Here is an 18,197-nt window from a genome sequence, read left to right as displayed (position 1 = left end):
CAGACTTTATCAGATATATTTGATTAAAATGACCCTTCTCTATAAGCAGCTGATCCTAATTACATTGATTTTGTTTTTGCAGAAGCTTTTCAGTTTCATATAATGAAAATTATTTTTTGAGATTGCCACTATCTCCCATTTGTTTTATCCCTAGTCATATCTATGAAAAGTACCTGACTTGTTTCTCTTTTCATTTTTTTGTGGTACAATCTTTAATATTCAAATTGCATGTATATTTTTGAATTTATGGTGGCACATAGTGTAAATTATTTCCATCAAATTGTTTTACAGTTTTCCGAGCAGTTCTTCTCCATTAAGAAGACCTAACCTTTTCTTCTCTCTAGACTCTTTGCATTTCCCTCACTTTTTAAAAGTAAGTTTTTACTGCTATTTTCTGTTTCTTATGTCACCATAGTTGCCTCCTAGAGAGTCATCTCATATGCTAAAATCATCTTTTGGAGAGGAAAAAAAAAGTCAACACAACTGGTCAGTACACTGAAAATGCCAAAGACATGCAACATGTAACACTTATGGATCTCCCACCTCCATGAAGGGGGTAGTAGGTCTTCTTATATGCCTAAATTCAAGTCCTGCTTGATCTTTATAATTTTATTACATTTATTTTTAATTTTTTTAATATGTAATTGTTCTTTTCATTTACATTGTCGTAGTTACTGCACATATTTTCTTGACTCTTCTCACTTCACTCTCCATCAATTAATGGAAATCTTTCTGTGTTTCTCTTTACTCACCACAAAATCATTTCTATGTACCATAGTTTATTTAGCCATTCGCCAGTTGATGGACATCTACTGTGTTTTCAGTTCTTAGCTGTCACAAAAAATAGTGCTATAAATATTTTGGAGTATATGGTGACTTTTTTCTTATGAATGGTTTCCTTGGTGTATAAGCACAGTAATGGAGTCTCTGGTTCAAAGGGATTAAACATTTTAGTCACTTTGCATAAAATCACCCAGTATTTCCTGTGAAGTGTGGTACATTTCTTTATGAGAGGCAGATTGGCATAGCTACCCCTGGAGTTAGGAAGACCTCTATTCAAATCCTGCCTCTGGACATCTCCTGGATCTTTGATCCTCTCAGTTGTACTGAAGGTACTGACCTGCATAGGTGGAGGAAGTTTCCTTATCCAGGAGATTCCTATAGCCATGAAATCTCCTGTCCTGCATTTCAGTAGATCTACATGCATTTGCAAATACTGTTGTTATAGTAATGATCTTCTCTATAGTTATGTCACAAAGAGAGTATAAAAATATTTACATTCAAGTTCTCTGACCTTCTGTCTCCAAGTTTTAAAGAGCTGGAAACTTAAGTTAAAAAAAACACACCAATTCAATTTAGCAAATATTTATTAAATGTGTTACTGTGTTTAAGGTACTGTTAGGTCCTGGGAATCCAAAGACAAAAACAGAATTTTCCCTGCTTTCAAGAAACTTACAATTTATTTAGGAGATATAACATAAATATATGGTAAAGAGAAATTTAGAAGAGAGAAGATGCTAACATCTGGGTGGATCATGGAAGGCTCAGAGAAAAGTATCATCTTGTTAAGCCCTGAAGGAATGCAGAAAAAGACCTTTAGAGGGAGTGTCTTCCTGGCACGATTGTGTGAATTCTTGGAGGTTGAGAATGTAGTATTGAGTCTGGAAAATGGCAAACCCAATTTGACTAAAATATAAAGGACCTTCAGATTGCATTTTGTGTTTATTGATGTCCTATGCTGTGATTTAGAGATGTTCCCAGAGTCTTAAGAGCAGTTCAAAGCTATTATTAACTCCTCTAAAACTATATTAGCATGAACCTGAAAGCTAAAGTTTAGCAGTTTAGAATGAATATTGAATTCCCCCAACGAGAACTATCTATTGAAGAAAACTTTTACAGTATTTTCTTTTGTGCTTTAAATAAAGCTATTTCACACAACAGTTTGGAAGTTTATCTAGTGACTTAGGTTCCTTTGTGAATTTCTTATTTGTTTCCTACCTTGGCATTAGTTCCCTTGGGGTAAAATTGTTGTTGTTGACTAGCCTAGCTACCAGAAAAAAAAAATGTTTCAACTGAGCTTGGGTTTTACTCTAGCTTTATGCTAACCTAATTAGAAAATATATATCAGTATTTTGATAAAAAGTTGAAAAGTGTTTTTAATTTTGAGTGTAGTGAATAACAAAAAAAGAATATTTCCATATACAAAGTTGAACAGAATAGAGCATTGTATGTGAAAATTTAAATCTTTATTACATATAGCTTGTTTTTTTAAAAAAAAGTATAATAATTTCAGCATGTTAATTTCAAAGCTTATCTATGCTTCCATAAAAGTATACTTACTATTAAGTGAAGAAATAGATAGATGCTAATATTTATTAAATGTACTGGAAAGTTCTTCTTAGCTGCTCATTTTAGTAAGATAATAGAAATTATAATATTGATCTTCACTTGTCTTTTTTTCTGCCAAATTGTCTGTTGCCAGAAGAATCCCTAAAGATTTGCCATGAAAGGCGTAGCTGTCTTTCAAGATAGCAGTTTTTAAGATAAGTCTATCTCAGCTGATCTTAATAGCTGGTTTTGACTATGCTAGTTTGCCCAAACCCTTTTTGAATCCCACTTATATTTTCCAGCGATTTCTTTCAAATTCTTGTGATAATGGGCTCCATGTGTTTATTTCTTGCTGTATGTATGAAGAAATACTTTTTTAGTTGTGGTAAACTTACATTGATCACATCTTAAAGGCTATATCTTAGGATTTTGTGACTTGGTAAGCAATTTCATGTTTATCTTATTCAAGATGGTGTAGATTTTGATCTTACTCCCCCTTTACCTTTCCTAGATTAGAAAAAAAAATACTTTCTTCATTTAGCAGATCATTCTTCCTTTAGATAATTTTAATTTCCCTTTTCTGACTTTATCTAGTTCCATTATGCTATTCTTGGAGTATAATGATAAATATGAGGGAAGTAGATATGACTATCTCAGATTCTACAAAAATAAGCTGGATTTTTAGCGGCTTTAGATTCCTCACAAAGATATTTACGTTTTCCTTTAAAGGCATTGGGGAGAACCTGAAGCTTCTGGAACAGAGGAGTGTGAACAGATAAACACAGCTTCACCAAGCTTATGTGAAAACCAGGTTTATTTCAAGAGAAATGAATATACATGTAGAACCCAAAGAGTTCACAATCCATACAGAAGTTTGCATATTTACAACAGTAGGACAAAGGAAGGAGGAACAAACACAAATCCCCACCTAAAGAGGTGTGGCATGAGAGGGGGAAAGGTTCAGTAAAGGTGGGAAAAAGACAACACCCCTCTGGAAGGGTAGAAGCAAGGCAATAGCAAAAGCCATGTTCTTTTCCCTGCTAGATCACGAAGATGGGATGGTCTGCTTGTGTACAAGTGTCCCAGCTGCCCAAGCAATTTCTCAGCCTAGTGCAGACTGATTGGCTCCGGCGTTGACTCCCAAGGTTGCACACAGGGAGTCCAGCTTGGGATGTGAACAACAATTATGTCTGCTAAGCGGAGTGGGGGAAAGGGGGAGGGGAGGGATTTATCCTTGACACATTCAGGGCCTCCTGTATACCCTGGGTCCACTGTTTCTGGAAAATATGGCAACTCAAAAAAGACAAATTCAAGGGACCACTTAGTATTCCTCAAGAGGAGTGACATGATCAGACTGGCTTTAGATCTATGAATTTTTCAGCAATGTGGCAAATGTATTTGAGAGCGGATAGAGTTAAGGCATGAGGACCCAATAAGAAGGAGGGCATAGACATAGACGAGAAGGGAAATAGAATGGGATGATTCCACAGATGTTGAGGAGATGGAATTAACAAGACTTGGAAGTGACCAGATGAGGGAGAGTGAAAAGGAAACTAGAATTTACAGCCTTAGGTGACTTGGGAAAATAAGAATTTAGGAGGAAGGATTTTTTTTTGGGGGGGAAGGGTAATGAGTTCTGTTTTAAACATGTTGAGATACCTTTCAGATATTCAGGGAGGTATCCAGCAGGCAGGATAGACTGAGGAAACGTGGGATTGGAAGTCTGGAGTGGTATTGGGGCGGGATGTGCTATGTCCACTTGGGAATCACACCACGAAGAAATGAGAGTTGAGTCCTTTGGTAGCTATCAGGAAAGATCATCAAGAGAGCAAGATAATAAATAGAGGAGAGGACTCCGGATGATGCCCTAGCACAAGGGCGGGGAACTTGCAGTCCTGAGGGCACATGTGGCCCCTCCCAGGTCCTCAAGTGTAGCCCTCTGAATCCCAACTTCACAGAAGAAATCCCCTTAATAAAAGGAATTTGTTCTGTGACATTTGGATTCAGTCAAAGGGCCACGCTTGAGGACCTAGAGGGCTACGGGTGCCTTGAGGCTGCAGGTTCCCCACCCGTGTCTTCGCACGTGACGTTGATAATAATCCTGCAGAAGAGACCATGCAAGATTGCTCTACATCAAAAAAGAACAGATTAGTGTCCTGAAAATGTAGTGAAGGGAGAGTACCCAGAAAGAGGGGGTGTTGAACAATATCAAATACTAGGGAGTTTAAGAAAGATGATAACTAAATAAAGACCATTGGATTTAGCAATTAAGATTTAATTGGTAACTTTGGTGAGAGCCTTTTCTGTCCATTGGTGATGGAAGCCAGATTGCAAGGAATTGAAAAGTGAGTGGGAGGTGAGAAAGTGTGTAGACAAGTGTAGACAGTTTTGTCTAGGAGTTTGGCTGTGAAAGGGAGAAGAGAAATCTATTTTGTAGGGATGGTAGGGTCAAGTGAAGGGTTTTTTGTTGTTTTTACATGGGGAAAATGTGGGAAGGTTTGCAGGAAGCTAAAACTGAATTGAATTGGATTTCAGTTTTTAACATGCTTCTTTAAGTATGGTCTGTTACTTGAATTGTCCTTTAAAATAAACACATGAAAAAATAAATTAAGCACACTTGTTAAAAAAAACTCTTTTCTGTGCTTTCTAAAAGTAAATTGCCTAAGGTATCATTAAATAAATTTAGTATTGATACAAATTTAATTTAGCTTTTGCACTTTTGGAACTTGTTCTTTGAAGGTAGTTCTGAGAGTAGCCTATTTAATCTTTTTTTGCTTTTTATAGTTTTTTTTAACCTGCAACAGTTGAAAAGAGGACAGTGAATGACACATCTTAGGTCCTTTAAGCTCTCAATCTAGTGGTTTGGTTGTAGTTCTTTCTCTAGTTGGTACACAGTTTGTCACAAAAAGCAGTAACAATTAACACACAACTTATTTTGGCTTTCTATTTTCTTCACTTATAGGGAAAAAAAAAGCTATCTTTTTTTTTCTATTGATGGAGTCTTTTCCAAAGAAAGGGGTTGAGGGGATGGTGAGCAGGGCACAAAGGAATTTTTTTTTCTAACTCTATATTCAGATTTGACAGTCAACTTCATATAAGACAAGAACCACAAATAGTTCAGCATACATTTATTAAATGCCTACTAGTCAGACACTGTGCTAGGCTCCAGGAACACAAGACAAATGAAATAGTTTATGCCCTCCAGGAGCTTACAGTCTCCTGGAGGAATACAACACATCCTCAATTTAGTAAATGCAGAGCAATATAAAGTGATTTTTTAAAATTATTTTTTGTAACCGAACTTGACAAAAATCAACCAACAAACTTTTTTTTATACAAAGAACTGAAAGGAGGATTATATTTGAAACTGTTAAATCTGGCTTATTTTTTTAAAAAAACTTAACATTCCTGTTAGTTTCAAAGCTGTCCTGCTTTGTCTCCCTCTGAACCACCTTCTGTTCTCTCCTATGCATTCTTTTAACTGTTTCATTGATGATCTTTGCTACTTTTTTTGGTATCATTCCTTCCCCCCCAAAGCCCCTTTCTTTCTAATGAATAAACACAATTAAGCAAAACAGATCTACGTATTAGTGATGTCTGAAAATGGATGTTTCATTCTGTACCTCTAGTCATCTATCTCTATCACTACAAAGTAATTTCATGTGGGTGGGTGTGTTAATATCTGGGAGGAATCAGGAAAGGCTTCTGCGGCTTCTGCATATGGGAAGTGGCTCCTGAGTTGTGTTTTGAAGCAAGCTAGGGATTTTACGAAGTGACAGTGAGGAGAGAGTGCATTCTAGACACAGGGTAATATATATAGTATGTGGGAGGCAACTAACAGGGCGATTTGGCTAGAACAGAGTATGGAAGTTATATGAAAGAACACTATAAAGTTATTTGGGAACCATACTGTGGAGGATTTTAAGTGCAAGACTGAAAAGTCTGTATTTTATCCTAAAGGCATTTGGGATTTTTGAGTTCAGGTGTGCCATGCTCATAAGTGTACTTCAGAAATGGATTGGAAAGAGGAAGTACTGGAGAGAAGAAGACCATTTCAGTCAATCAGTCAGCAGGCCTGGCAGATGGCAATGTGACTGTGCTATCTAGGCTCTAGGGTCCTGATAGATGAGGTCAAGAGTGGGCTGGGAATGGGTAGCCAGTTAGAAATAAAAATGCCTTCCAGGGCAAGTTTTAAAGCTGAATGGATTACTGTAGTCCAGGTGAGAGGTGCTGAGGGCCTGAACTAGTAGGGCATCATCCTTGTAAGAATTTACAAAGGAGAAAATGGGGAATAAACTGGATTTCCCATTTTATGCTGTTGCTATTGCGCTCCCATTTATTAAAGATTTGGACCCTAATTGGTTTTAGTGTGGGGAAATTTATAAAAGACTTTAAATTTTTGTTCTATCAGAAACTCAGGGAAATTGGACCATGCTCAAAGAAAAAAGGCAAGTACCAGCAAATGAATAAAACCTGTGGTTGATGCAGTGCTCTCTTTCTTCAGTTAGCAGAAATGTGGAAGGTATTTTACCTCGTCATAGCTAGTCTGAGTCAGTCTTCCCTCTCCATCCAGAACCTTCTACCCATTATATTTCTGCTTATTTCTACTTGATTAGTCAAGGTTTAAAAATAGCTTCCATTTGATGAGAAGCTAAGCCTCTGAGCTAATGAAACTTAATCTTAAGAGACATTACTTCTTCCAGACCCCTAACCCCTGTAGCCCCAAATCAGTAACAGATGAATCTGATGTCCTTATCAGTACTGGTTGAATTCTAAGTGCTTGAAAAACTTAATTAGTTAAAGGCATAACATGATCTATTACTTTTATAACAGATGCTGTGTTGCTGCTATTAGAAACCTGTTTGCAGGCATTTCTATGAAAGTTCAGTTCTTACAGGAAGCTCTAATTATTTCTCACTTTTAATAAAATGTTGTTCTCAAGTGGCCGTAAATTTAGGAAAACTTGGAAAGCAAATCAAGGAGAAATGAAAAAGTCTCAAAATTTCTAGCTGCCCAGTTATCAGTTTTTACCCATGTCCTCTTTTTGTAACGAGCTTGTCTCAGTAACGGCAGCAGGTGTACAACAAGCAGAATGGAATGTCATGCGCTCTATATATATTGCCTTTTAAAAAATTTGTCACCTTGCAAATATAGCAGACATTTCTGGGTGATGCCTGCAAAGAATGGAGAAGGTAACTGACAAATGGTCTGGTGGAAAGAATTCTGGATTTGAAATCAGACGATCGTCATTAGAATCCTTGTACTTCCACTTGAGAAATGTGCTCTGTGCGCCCCAGGAAAAATCACTTATCCTTTCCTGGCCTCATTTTCCTCCATAGTCAAATTAAGGGGTTGACAAAAACGTCTCTAAAGTTAAAATAGAAAGGAGGGCAAATAACAGTCCCTACTCTCAAGGAGCTCGTTGCCTAATGGGGAAGACAACATTTAAACAACTATGGACAGACAAGAAATAGGCAGGATAAAAGTCCCTTCTGTCTGTTGATCTTTGATCCTATATACTGTCTATCTCATATGAAGGGAGTCTCTAAGACTTCATGAAGTTATTAGAATGAAGTTTTCTTTGTATTAAAGCTGGTCTTTTGGGAGACTTTTTTGATCTAAATTAGATATATTTGATGATGAAAACTAAGCAATTTTCTCAACCTCCATTTATTTAAATATAAAATTGCATGTCTGTTCTTGTCTCAGTCATTTTTTCCTGGGGTTGAGAGTGGTAAGAGGAAGGGAAAAATTGCTCAGGAGAGCTGCAGTACTGTCATTTTAGCGGCTTTCCATAACACTAAACGTTTATGTCCTAATTTTATATATGAGAGAAGATACAGCAAATAAGCGTGCCTAAAGGTTTTTTTGTAGTCTTAAGAAGAGAGCAAGAGGAAACATAAAATTTTAAAAGCCTTTTGAAACACTTTAAGACCATCAAGGCTTCTTCCCTTTTGTCTTCCACTTTCCCCCTCCTCTCAAATCTTTTAGTAATAGAACTTGAAGCAGCAATAGATAGGTGAGCAGCATAGATGGGGTAGTTGATATTAACACTTGTTTTCCTTCAACTTCTCCATAGAGGAGTAGCTAATTATATGAATATTATATCATTGGGTATATAATATACTATATATATAGGTATATATGAACATATATGCATGTGTAGGGAATGATCTCAACATGTGTGTGTGTTGATATACATATACAAACATAATACAGACTTATACACTTCCATAGTGGCGAGACCTGGTTTTGAGCCCTAATTTGGTCACTTATGAATTGTATGATTTGGGGCAATTAATTTCCTTCTCTCAGCCTCAGTTTCCTTATTTGTAAAATTGATATTAGTATTAACTCTTCCGTGCAGAAAATATATATACTGTTGGTGAGTCTGTGACTTGGTCCAACTGTTCTGAAAAACACTTTGAAATTATAGTGAGAAAGTAATACATCCCATTTTTGGCCTTAAAGAAGTAAAAGACCCCATATACACCAAAATTTTAACAGTAGCACTTTTGTGGTAGCAAATATCAAAGAAAAAATATGTATTCTATACTGTGAATTTTAGGCACAAGTGTTCAAAAAACAATTTTATTTAATTTCATATTAATTTAAATCCAAGTATTTCTCACTTAAGAAGAAAAATGACCAAACTGGTACAGTCCTTTCCATGACCCCAGACATCACCAATAAGATTTTAGGTAACATATACAGGAATCTTGAACAAGAGAAATGTCATAAAATGATAAAACACAGTTATGGGTTAACATTCTACTTCATCTAACAGAACAATAGTCATTCATTCTTTCTGAATGTCTCTGGAGAACTACCCTGTGTAAATCCACACATCCGTCTTTAACCACCCTCCTCAAGGTCCTCAGCTAGTCATAAGTGACCTGAAGTAGTCAAAGTCACCACCTCCCTCATATTAATACCTGAATTCCTTCAGGTGATGAGGAAAGAGGAGCCTGTCCAGTCACTTTAGAGGTTATAGGGAAGGCAGTGATCTCATCTAGATATGAGGTCCTTTTTGATTTCTACCCTTACTTCAGTTTCCCCAAGAATATCTTTTATTCTTGACCTTCTAACCCCTTTCATAAAGGAAAAAGTCTGGAAAAGATTTTAAACTACAGAAATATTTATTTCATAATGTTTTTGGTTGAACTAAAAGGGAAGTTTTACAAAGAAGATGCTTATTAATTAGGGAATGACTAAAAAAAAATCATGGTACATGAAAGTAATTGAATTGTTGCCATAAGAGAAACAATGAATAGGAAGAATGCAGGAAGACATGGGAACTGATGCAGAATGAAGTAAACAGAGCCAGAAAGACATTTTACACAATAACTGCAATAATGTGAATGGAAAGGACAAAACCCTCCAAACTGAATGCTATATAAAGTTATGATTCTTAAGCTTAGCCCTGAAGAGGAGATGAAATAATGTGCCTCTTCTCCCTTCTTTGCAGACTTGAGGGTCAACAGATTTGGAACATTTGATTTTTTTCAGACTTGGTTTGATTAATTTGACTCAACTGCTCCCCTCCCCCCCCCTGCTTTTTTATTCTTTGTTACAGGGGATGGCTCATTGGGTTGAGGAGGTGTGAGTAATATGTTTGGAAATGAGGTTAATAGATAAAAGATATCTGTAAGCATTTTTTAAACTAACCCTTCCTACATCACAGAGTTGTGTATAAATGTTATTTAAGTGGTAAAGCTTTATAAAGTGTCAGCTGTCATAATTAACTAGGTTGGTTTGTTTGTTTTTGTTAATTTCACTGACTTTTTTAACCCTCTTGCTCCTAAGGAGCTCACCACAGTATCTGGTCTTGTCAGTTTTAGTGTTTTGACTTTGCATCTAATTTTAAGTGTTATTATAACTACTATTATTTTGTGATTGATGTAGAGTCTTCTTTAGAAATACTTTTAAAATGTTTGTTGCATTAGTCTTTTACTTCACATGTGGTATCACTTATTGAGAAAGTGGTACCAGTGTATTCAGAGATGTGTTTGCTTTTATACAGTTATAACATATATGGTTTAAAATACAATATCTGTCACTGATAACTATCAGAAAAAATATATCTAATGAAATAAGTTAATCTTTTTAAAATTTATTGATGCCTTTAAAAAAAATCCCCTATATTCTCTCACTTCTTTACCACCCTCCCCTCACTAATTCTCCCTCCATGTAATGGAAATCAGTTAAGCTAAACTTTCTTCAAGGATTTTTGCCTATCACAATCCAATATTTGTTCTTAGATTTTAACTCTTATAGAAATAGGCTTCTGGGATTTGTAATTGATCATAATGGGATGGAATCTTCTTTTGTATCAGAAGCCCTTTTGTTCTTTTGTAATTTTAAGCCTCTGTAAAGTAGTGAAAAATCACTTAGGTCTCTTTAGGCAGGTGAATTTATCCACATTTAGTGTGGAGGTTCTGTTTAATTTGGAGGTTCTGTCATCTAGGAGTTTGTTTCTCTATGTCACATTCTTACTTAACATTGCTATTCATTTAACACATTCTATTTAGAACAGAAAAACCCCCCCACAGAAATATAGAAAAAAAATCCAAGACTTGAAGCAATTTTGCCCCATCTTTTACTTAACAGTTTTAATAGCTGGATTTTCTTAGCTGCTGTTCTGAGTTTTTATAGACATCATTCCTTTTCATTTTTGCTACTATGCATTTTCTGAATGCTAAAAGGGACTTTTTTAAAGCTCATGTTCACAAGTTCAGGCAGGTTGTAAGGCAGAGTCATCTGAAGGTAGTGTATTGGGAACTGAAAGGAGGGGGTGGATGCAAGGGAGATTTTTAAGATGAGACCAGTAGGATTCGGTATCTGATGAGATGGCAGTGGAGAGAGAGGGGAAGTGTAGTTGAAAATATAGTGGTTTCAGATGTGGTTGCAAAAGCGTGAATGCTTTTGCCACTGACAGTAATAGTGAAGTCAGACAGAGGAGGAAGTTTTGGGGGAAAGACAAGTTTGGCTTTGGGTGTGTTTAGTTTCAGATGGCAGGGGAACATGTGTGCTGAAGCTATATAGCTGTGTAGAGTTTACAAAGAGCTTCTGATCTTCACAAAAGCCCTGTGGGGCATGTACTGCGGATGCTCTTTTCAATTTACTGATGATGAAGTGAGGCAGTTGAGAGGCAGTTGCCAGCGTCATGCTGCTCGTACGTGAGGTTTTTAAAATCTGAGATGGGAGTCGTCCAACTTCAAGGCAGATTCTTTTTTCATAATTCCATGCTGATTTTCCAGAGATGTTTGGTAGGCAGTTGGACATGCAGATCAAACTCAGGAGACTGATCCTGTCTAGAGGTTTAGGGGTTGACTTCATAGCAGTGACATAGGGTTAATGTTTGACTGCTTGGAAGCCAGTGGGATTGTCGAGGAACTGAATATACAAAGTAGAAAAGAGGGCCCAAAGTGGACCTACTTGGAAGGATTATAAAGGAGATAGAGAAGGCACTGCTTGAGAGGTAGGAGGAAAATGAAGTGTCTCCAAAGTCGAGAGGTGAGAGGATATACTTCACATATGGCATTGATGTAAATAAGATTATGTATGTAAAGTACTTTGTAAACCTTAAAGCTATTGTTAATTTAGACATAGGAATAGAGCTTGCTTCAGTACTAAAAGTCCATTTAATTTTGTTGATTTGGATATCCCCTCCCCTGACAGAGATCACAGCTCCTGTATGAGCTGCTGTAGCAAAAAAAAAAAAAAAAACCAAAACACAAAACAACAAAATAAAAACATCATTACCTTGTTGCCAACCTGCTGAGAAATGAACTTCTCTGAATGAAATGAGGTTAATCTTTAGATAACAGATGTAAAGCCTCTCATCTGGCCTTTGTACTGGAATCCTTTCCAGATGTTTATGTGGGGAGAATATCTCAGCATTTACCTCCCTGGACACAGTTCCATCCAAACAGGCCATCTTCTTAATAGGACATTTCTGTGTCTCATCTCTGCTTTTGTAGTCCATTCTCTCTCTTTGGAACACCCTCTCTCCCTATCTCTTCCTTGTAAAATCTTGATTTTCCTTCAAAGTTTAGGTCAAACACCACTTTCTTTTGGAAGCTTTGTCTGATACCCTCAATTGTTAGTGCTTTCCCTTAAAGTTGCCTTTTATTCATTTAGACAGTAATGTCTTTGAGGACAGAGACCGTTTTGTTTTTATCTGTGTAGCCTCAGAACAACTTTGATTTTTGAACAGACTTGTGGTTTCACTGATATAAGGAAGTCCTGCTAAGGGAACTTATTCTATGAGTGTAGTTTGGCACGTGCACCTTGTAGGCTTAAAGTGTCCCCTGGGGCACCAAAGGGTGGAGTAACTTGGCCAGAGTCACATAGCCAGGATGCGTCAAAGGCAGGCTTGAATTGAGGATTTCTCAACCTTGAGTTAGCACCTGAATGGTAGTATCCATTATGCTAACTAATTATGTGTTCGTTAACACTATTTGTTATTCTTAATCATTATAATTCTCTTAAAATGTGTTGCTCTTATCACATAGACAGGGGAAACCAAAGAGAAAGCAAAATGTCATTGACCAAGCCCTTTTTCTTTTTTCAAGGAGACTTCACTTTTATGTAATTTTGGTTTTTGGAGTTGGTATTGAATATGTGAAAGAGCTTATGTTTCATGGATATTGAAACAGATGTTCTGGGACAGCTTACACAAAACTCCTTTTGAGCAGATTTCACATTTAAGGAAAATAGGCATAATTTTAATTTAAAAATTGTCTGTCTCTCACTCTGTTCTCACCTTGGAACATATGCAGAGTTAACCTCATTCTTTGCAATAGGGAGAGGTGATAGCTGTGCTTTTCATGTAAGCTGTGATTTTTACTCGATCCAGTTGTGAACATTGATTTATTTTTCTCCATGTAAACAGATAATCTCAGCGATGCCTTGAAGAAACTGAAGATCACAGCCATTGACATCTCTGAGGATAGTTTGGAAGGATGCTTGGACTGCCTGCTTCAAGCCCTGGCTCAGAACAGTAAGTCTGATTGCACTGCTCCATGTGGCTAGTGGAAATTCAGCTTGACAGTTACTCGGAATCTGTTGATGAAGTTTAACTTATCACTGAAATTCCTTTGAGTATTGCCCTCTGTCGCTGAAGTTTTAAACTATTAGGTTTCTAAAACATGTGAAAAAAAAACGATAATTATTCCAGGAGAGCAAAAACAAAGAAACTGTTTATCAGTGGTAGTGAAATTAATACCAATCCTAGAGGGAGGTCATTATCTAGTTATAAACGCAGACGCACATACAACATATGAGCCTCATAGTTATTTTCCTTTTAACAGCTGTGGTTTAAAAAAATGTTTGCAAGACATCTAAAGTATGTCTGTTATCTCAGACTTAGAAACTCTTCAGAAACCTACCCTCTCTTAGACCATCATCAGGGGCCATCTAATCCAATACCCTGCATTCAAAGAGGGTATATCTGACAAGTCTAAGGAGAAAGATGCAGTGTTTCCTTAAATAATTCTAGGGTAAGAAATTGAATGGCCCAATGTCTTGTTGAATATGCTAGCATGTTTCTCATTTCTTTAATGCTATAGTGGATAGTCAGGGAAGGACTGACTTTCACTTTGTATTTTAATTGCTGAAGTAGGTTATGTACTCATTTCATGGCTCTATTGTCTTATCTTAGAAATAATTATGGAGTCGAAAATCAACATATAGAAAAGAGGTTATGCATTTCGATTGCATGCTTTCAGGTGTGCAAGAGCTTGTCTGATTGGGTATATTGTTTGTTTTTCTCACTGATCAGCCAAAAGAAATTCTAAAATTTATTTAGACTTGATTACAAGTCTTTATTTTGACTTGATTACAAGTATTAAAATACTTCATTACAAAAGCATAATTTTAAGTTAGCTTCTCTTGCTTATGGATGCTGTTGCTCCCTGAGGCTATTATGGCTTTATCATCACAGTATTTAGGTTTTAGTCATCGTAACAAATTATAGACATTGCTGCATAGTAGATAGAAAGCTGGCTTCGAAATCAGGAAGACGTGTTCAAGATGCCCCTCTGACACACACCAGCCGCTTGCTTCTAATCATTTAACCCCTCAGGGAGCTCTCAGACTATTGAGTTGTTAAACGGTTTCTGATCCACTTTGGTAGGGAGTGTTCCCTCACTGCGGCTTCCCCACATCACTGAAATCACAAATTAGGACTGAGACAAATTAGGATTAGGACGGTGGTTCTGTGGAAGGACTCCTTGTTAAACAGCTCAGTATAGAGGAAGGGAGAGAGACAAGGAGAGAAGCAGTGGCTTTAGCCCTCTGCCCAGAGTCTATGCGGGCAGGTTTGCTTCCTCAAATCAGGCCACTAATGACTGTAGAAATGCAAAACAGCCTATGTGAAGTGGTCCACAGCCAAGGAGGAAAAGTCAGAATAGCAAAATACCAGCTGGCCGTGACGACAGTTGAGTCTCACGGGAGAGACTGGAAGGGAGCACAGAAGCCAGGGACGCACTGTCAGACAGCACGTGGCAGTCCTGTTTTGTTGGGTTTTTGTTGGTGGTTCCTAAAATCACCAACTAGTATTTGAAAAATATCTGTTGATGTTTGCCTAGAGAAGAGAATCATCTCTTATTTAGCGCCATTTTGATGGCGATGCACCTATTCCGTACATTGAGGTGGGACAATCAAATATTAAAGGAAAGGTGTGATGAATGAAAACCTCGAGACACAGAATTTCTGGATAATGAATCAAGTTATTTATTTATTTTTTAGGCAATTGGGGTTAAGTGACTTGCCCACGATCACATAGCTAGTAAGTGTCTGAGTCTAGATTTGCACTCAGGACCTTCTGATTCCAGGGCCGGTGCTCTATCCACTGTGCCACCTAACTGCCCCTAATAATCAAGGTATTAACTAAGATAGCCAGAAATCAATAAATTGATGGTCAGTAGTTTCTCTAGGTAACTGAAGACACAAAGGGAGACCCTGAAACACCTTAAATACCTCCTGAAAGGAAACTCCCCCGACAAGGGAATCTTAACCCTGATTGGTGGGCATTTAATGAGGAGGTGGGCTAAAAGGTAGGCTTTAGCTCCTCCTGCTGAGAACAGCTTGATTATGAGGTTCAGCAGCCTCAAGGCATCTGGGCAGGGGAAGCCATTCCCATCTGGACTCTCCAACTAGTTTCATGAGCTCGATTGCCCTAAACTCCAATGGAGGGGATCTATGACAGTGGGTTCTTTCCCCGGGCAAAGGCTCACCTAGACTGGATTCTATTTCTATTCTAAACAGAAATTAAGTCTAGTTGAGTGGAGTCTTGCCTACCTAGTTAGGGAGCTTGCGTCTTGAAGTTTAGGAGCAAATCTCGTCACTCAGCCGTGCCTTCAGTGATTGACTGGCCAACCTTTTCAGGAGTTGAGTTTTAACAGAAATGAAAGGAAGAGGGTGGATCACAAATTAATAATTAGTTATTCATATAATGGTATAGTATTAATTTCTCTCAAAGGTCAGTCATTGTTGCATCTTGGTTAAAGGGTGTTCTTACCCAGAATGAGGGTCATGTTTTTCATATATTTTAAGTCTAATAATAGTAGATGCACCTATCTCGTCAAATGAGTCCACTTGACTATCTGGACTGTTAAATTCCCGAGCAGCACTTTTATCTTCAACTCTCTTGTCTTTTCTCAGAATATTAAAATACGTCAGCAACATTCTGAAGAACCAGTTCTATAGTGTTTTAAAAATTGTGTTCTTCAACCAGTAAGTTGTGTCATGCTTTCTGAGAAAAGTCTTTTCATTGAAATTTATAAAAAGGACTCTTTTACTGTTGCAATATAAAGTGATGTGCACTTTTGAATGAAGGTTTGTGTGATTTTTAGGTGATTAGAAAGGGAAAACTTTACAGAACAAAACCTAAGAGAATGTTAATAAAATAGTAATCAAGTTTTCTTTTGAAAATGTCTGTAATAAGCTGCCAGTGGGCTGAATTATCTTTTCCAGAAGAAGACTTATACTTATCCAGAAGATCCTTCTCATGTATTTTTGGTACATTCCTGAAGAAATTTTCAATTTGCAAATTAGCTTAAATTTTCTGTTCAGGAATGATGAAATAACAAAATGTCTTTCCAATGAGAAACTGATTTCTACTTAGGGTCATCTTCCTAACTCTTATGTAAAACTAAGGCCTTATGGATTTGGTGGGGTTTGCTTTGTTTGTTTGATATAATATTGAGATCTGACAGTATTTGATATTCATTTATAAATAATTATAGAGTTTAGACACCAATGTTCATAAGAAGTTATTTTTATCCTGAGGTATTATATATTTTGTTTGTATCTTTGTCCAGAATGTGTGGTCAAAAGCAAACAAACTTTTCAGTGGTTCAGTAAAAATATCAAAATATAAGATGGCAAAGACCCAGTGATTCACAATCTTGTGAATTATTTTCTACCCTTATGTTGATCATATGGGCCGTGAGCTTAGGCTGTGGCTCCCTCTTTGAACACTATTCTCCAAACGTCTAGAATACCTGTCTGGGGAGTACAAGAAAGGAGAGAAAAGCAAATTGAGAGTTAGAAATGGAGGATCTGGAGTAATAGTGTACATGTAAAGCATCAAAGAAGATGAGGGTGGGGAAAATAGAATGATGTTTTCACATCTGTTCTCATTTTCCCCAAGAACCCTGTCAGGCAGGGCAACCAATGTTATCTCCATCTTACATATTGGAAAACAGGGTGATGTAGGGTCACCCTGCTTGCAAGTGGAGCCTCCAGGTCTAAATACAGGTCTTCTGATCCCTAATCCAATGTTCTTTCTATATAGTAAAGAGAGAGAGAAGAAGATGGAAAGATGGGAGAGAGAAAAAGAGAGTAAATTAATACTATTATTAGGTAGAGTATCTCAAAAAGTATTTGGACACATGATTTGGGAGTGAAAAATACATTTCATATATGGAATGGGTTGGTACACTGTCTTGATTAACTTAAAAGTGTAATAGCAGTAGAAACAGTTCTAGATTTCAAATCCTGGCACTTAAACTATGGTCTTAAGTCACTTAAGTTCTGAGCCTTAGTTTACCAGCTGTTAAATGTGGATAATAGTACTTGTACTATCTACTTCACTCAGTTATTCTGGGAAAAAACAACAACAACAACCCTTTGTCAACCTTAGAACCCAATATAAACATGAGCTGATTATTATTGTTGTTATATCTTATTCCAGAAAAGTAATATATATTCTGTATTGCTAATGAAAGCAATAAATTAACTCATTTTACTAATTATAATCAGGAAAAGAGAAAAAGAACAGAACATGTCCTATTAGCAGTCAGTAAGAGGATTTCATTTATGACCTTGTCTATAAGGCTACTGACACAAGAGGGCACGTAATAGAGAAAAAATACATTTTAATTAATATAAAGTAAGAAATCAGATCCTGTAAGCTGTACATTTTTTTTACTGAAGTTTTAAAATTTGAAGCTGTATTTCAGGAAACAATATTTTAATTCAATTCAGCCAACACTGATTAGATGCCTCTTTATTGCTTGGCACTGTATCCTAAAGACACAAATGAGACAGATAGTCTTGGCCCTCAGAGATCTTTGCTTTGGGGAAGATGGAAATAAAATATGTACATGAATAAGCAGAGTTGGTCCCTGAGCCTTTCTGAAGGAAGACCAGGATTCCGAGAGGTGGAGATGAGGAGGGTGTGAATTTCAGGTAATGGTACAGGCATCCTTTGTGCCTGTATGGAGGAATGAGTGTGTCATTTTTGGGGAATGGTAGTCCAGTTCGGTTGGAAGGGGTATAATATGAAATTAAGCTGAAAAAGTAGGTGGGCAGCTTGATTGCAGAGAACCTCGAATGCTTGGTTAAGTAAAGACTTTATA

The 18,197-nt window shown here is 37.0% G+C and overlaps 1 protein-coding gene across 10 annotated transcripts in view; it reads left to right on the top strand.

The window, feature by feature from the left end:
* Nucleotides 1-18,197, top strand: part of RAP1GDS1 (Rap1 GTPase-GDP dissociation stimulator 1) — a 219,318-nt gene that overhangs the window by 39,381 nt on the left and 161,740 nt on the right. For 4 of the 10 annotated variants that reach the window (XM_078148758.1, XM_078148757.1, XM_078148762.1 and 1 more), the window contains exon 2: nucleotides 13,226-13,333. In XM_078148758.1, the coding sequence (XP_078004884.1) occupies nucleotides 13,296-13,333 (38 nt within the window). In that variant the 5' untranslated portion in view covers nucleotides 13,226-13,295. Of the gene's footprint in view, nucleotides 1-11,409; nucleotides 11,504-11,577; nucleotides 11,845-12,665; nucleotides 12,748-13,225; nucleotides 13,334-18,197 lie in introns of those variants that run through there. The other 6 variants (XM_078148763.1, XM_078148764.1, XM_078148756.1 and 3 more) reach the window with 4 other exon arrangements.

The sequence above is a fragment of the Phascolarctos cinereus genome, unplaced genomic scaffold (genome assembly GCF_003287225.1).
Source record: "Phascolarctos cinereus isolate Bilbo 61053 unplaced genomic scaffold, phaCin_HiC Scaffold_9;HRSCAF=440, whole genome shotgun sequence".
Classification (NCBI taxonomy): Eukaryota; Metazoa; Chordata; class Mammalia; order Diprotodontia; family Phascolarctidae; genus Phascolarctos; species Phascolarctos cinereus.
Note: the sequence above shows the minus strand (reverse complement) of the source record. Positions and strands in the feature narration are given on the sequence as shown.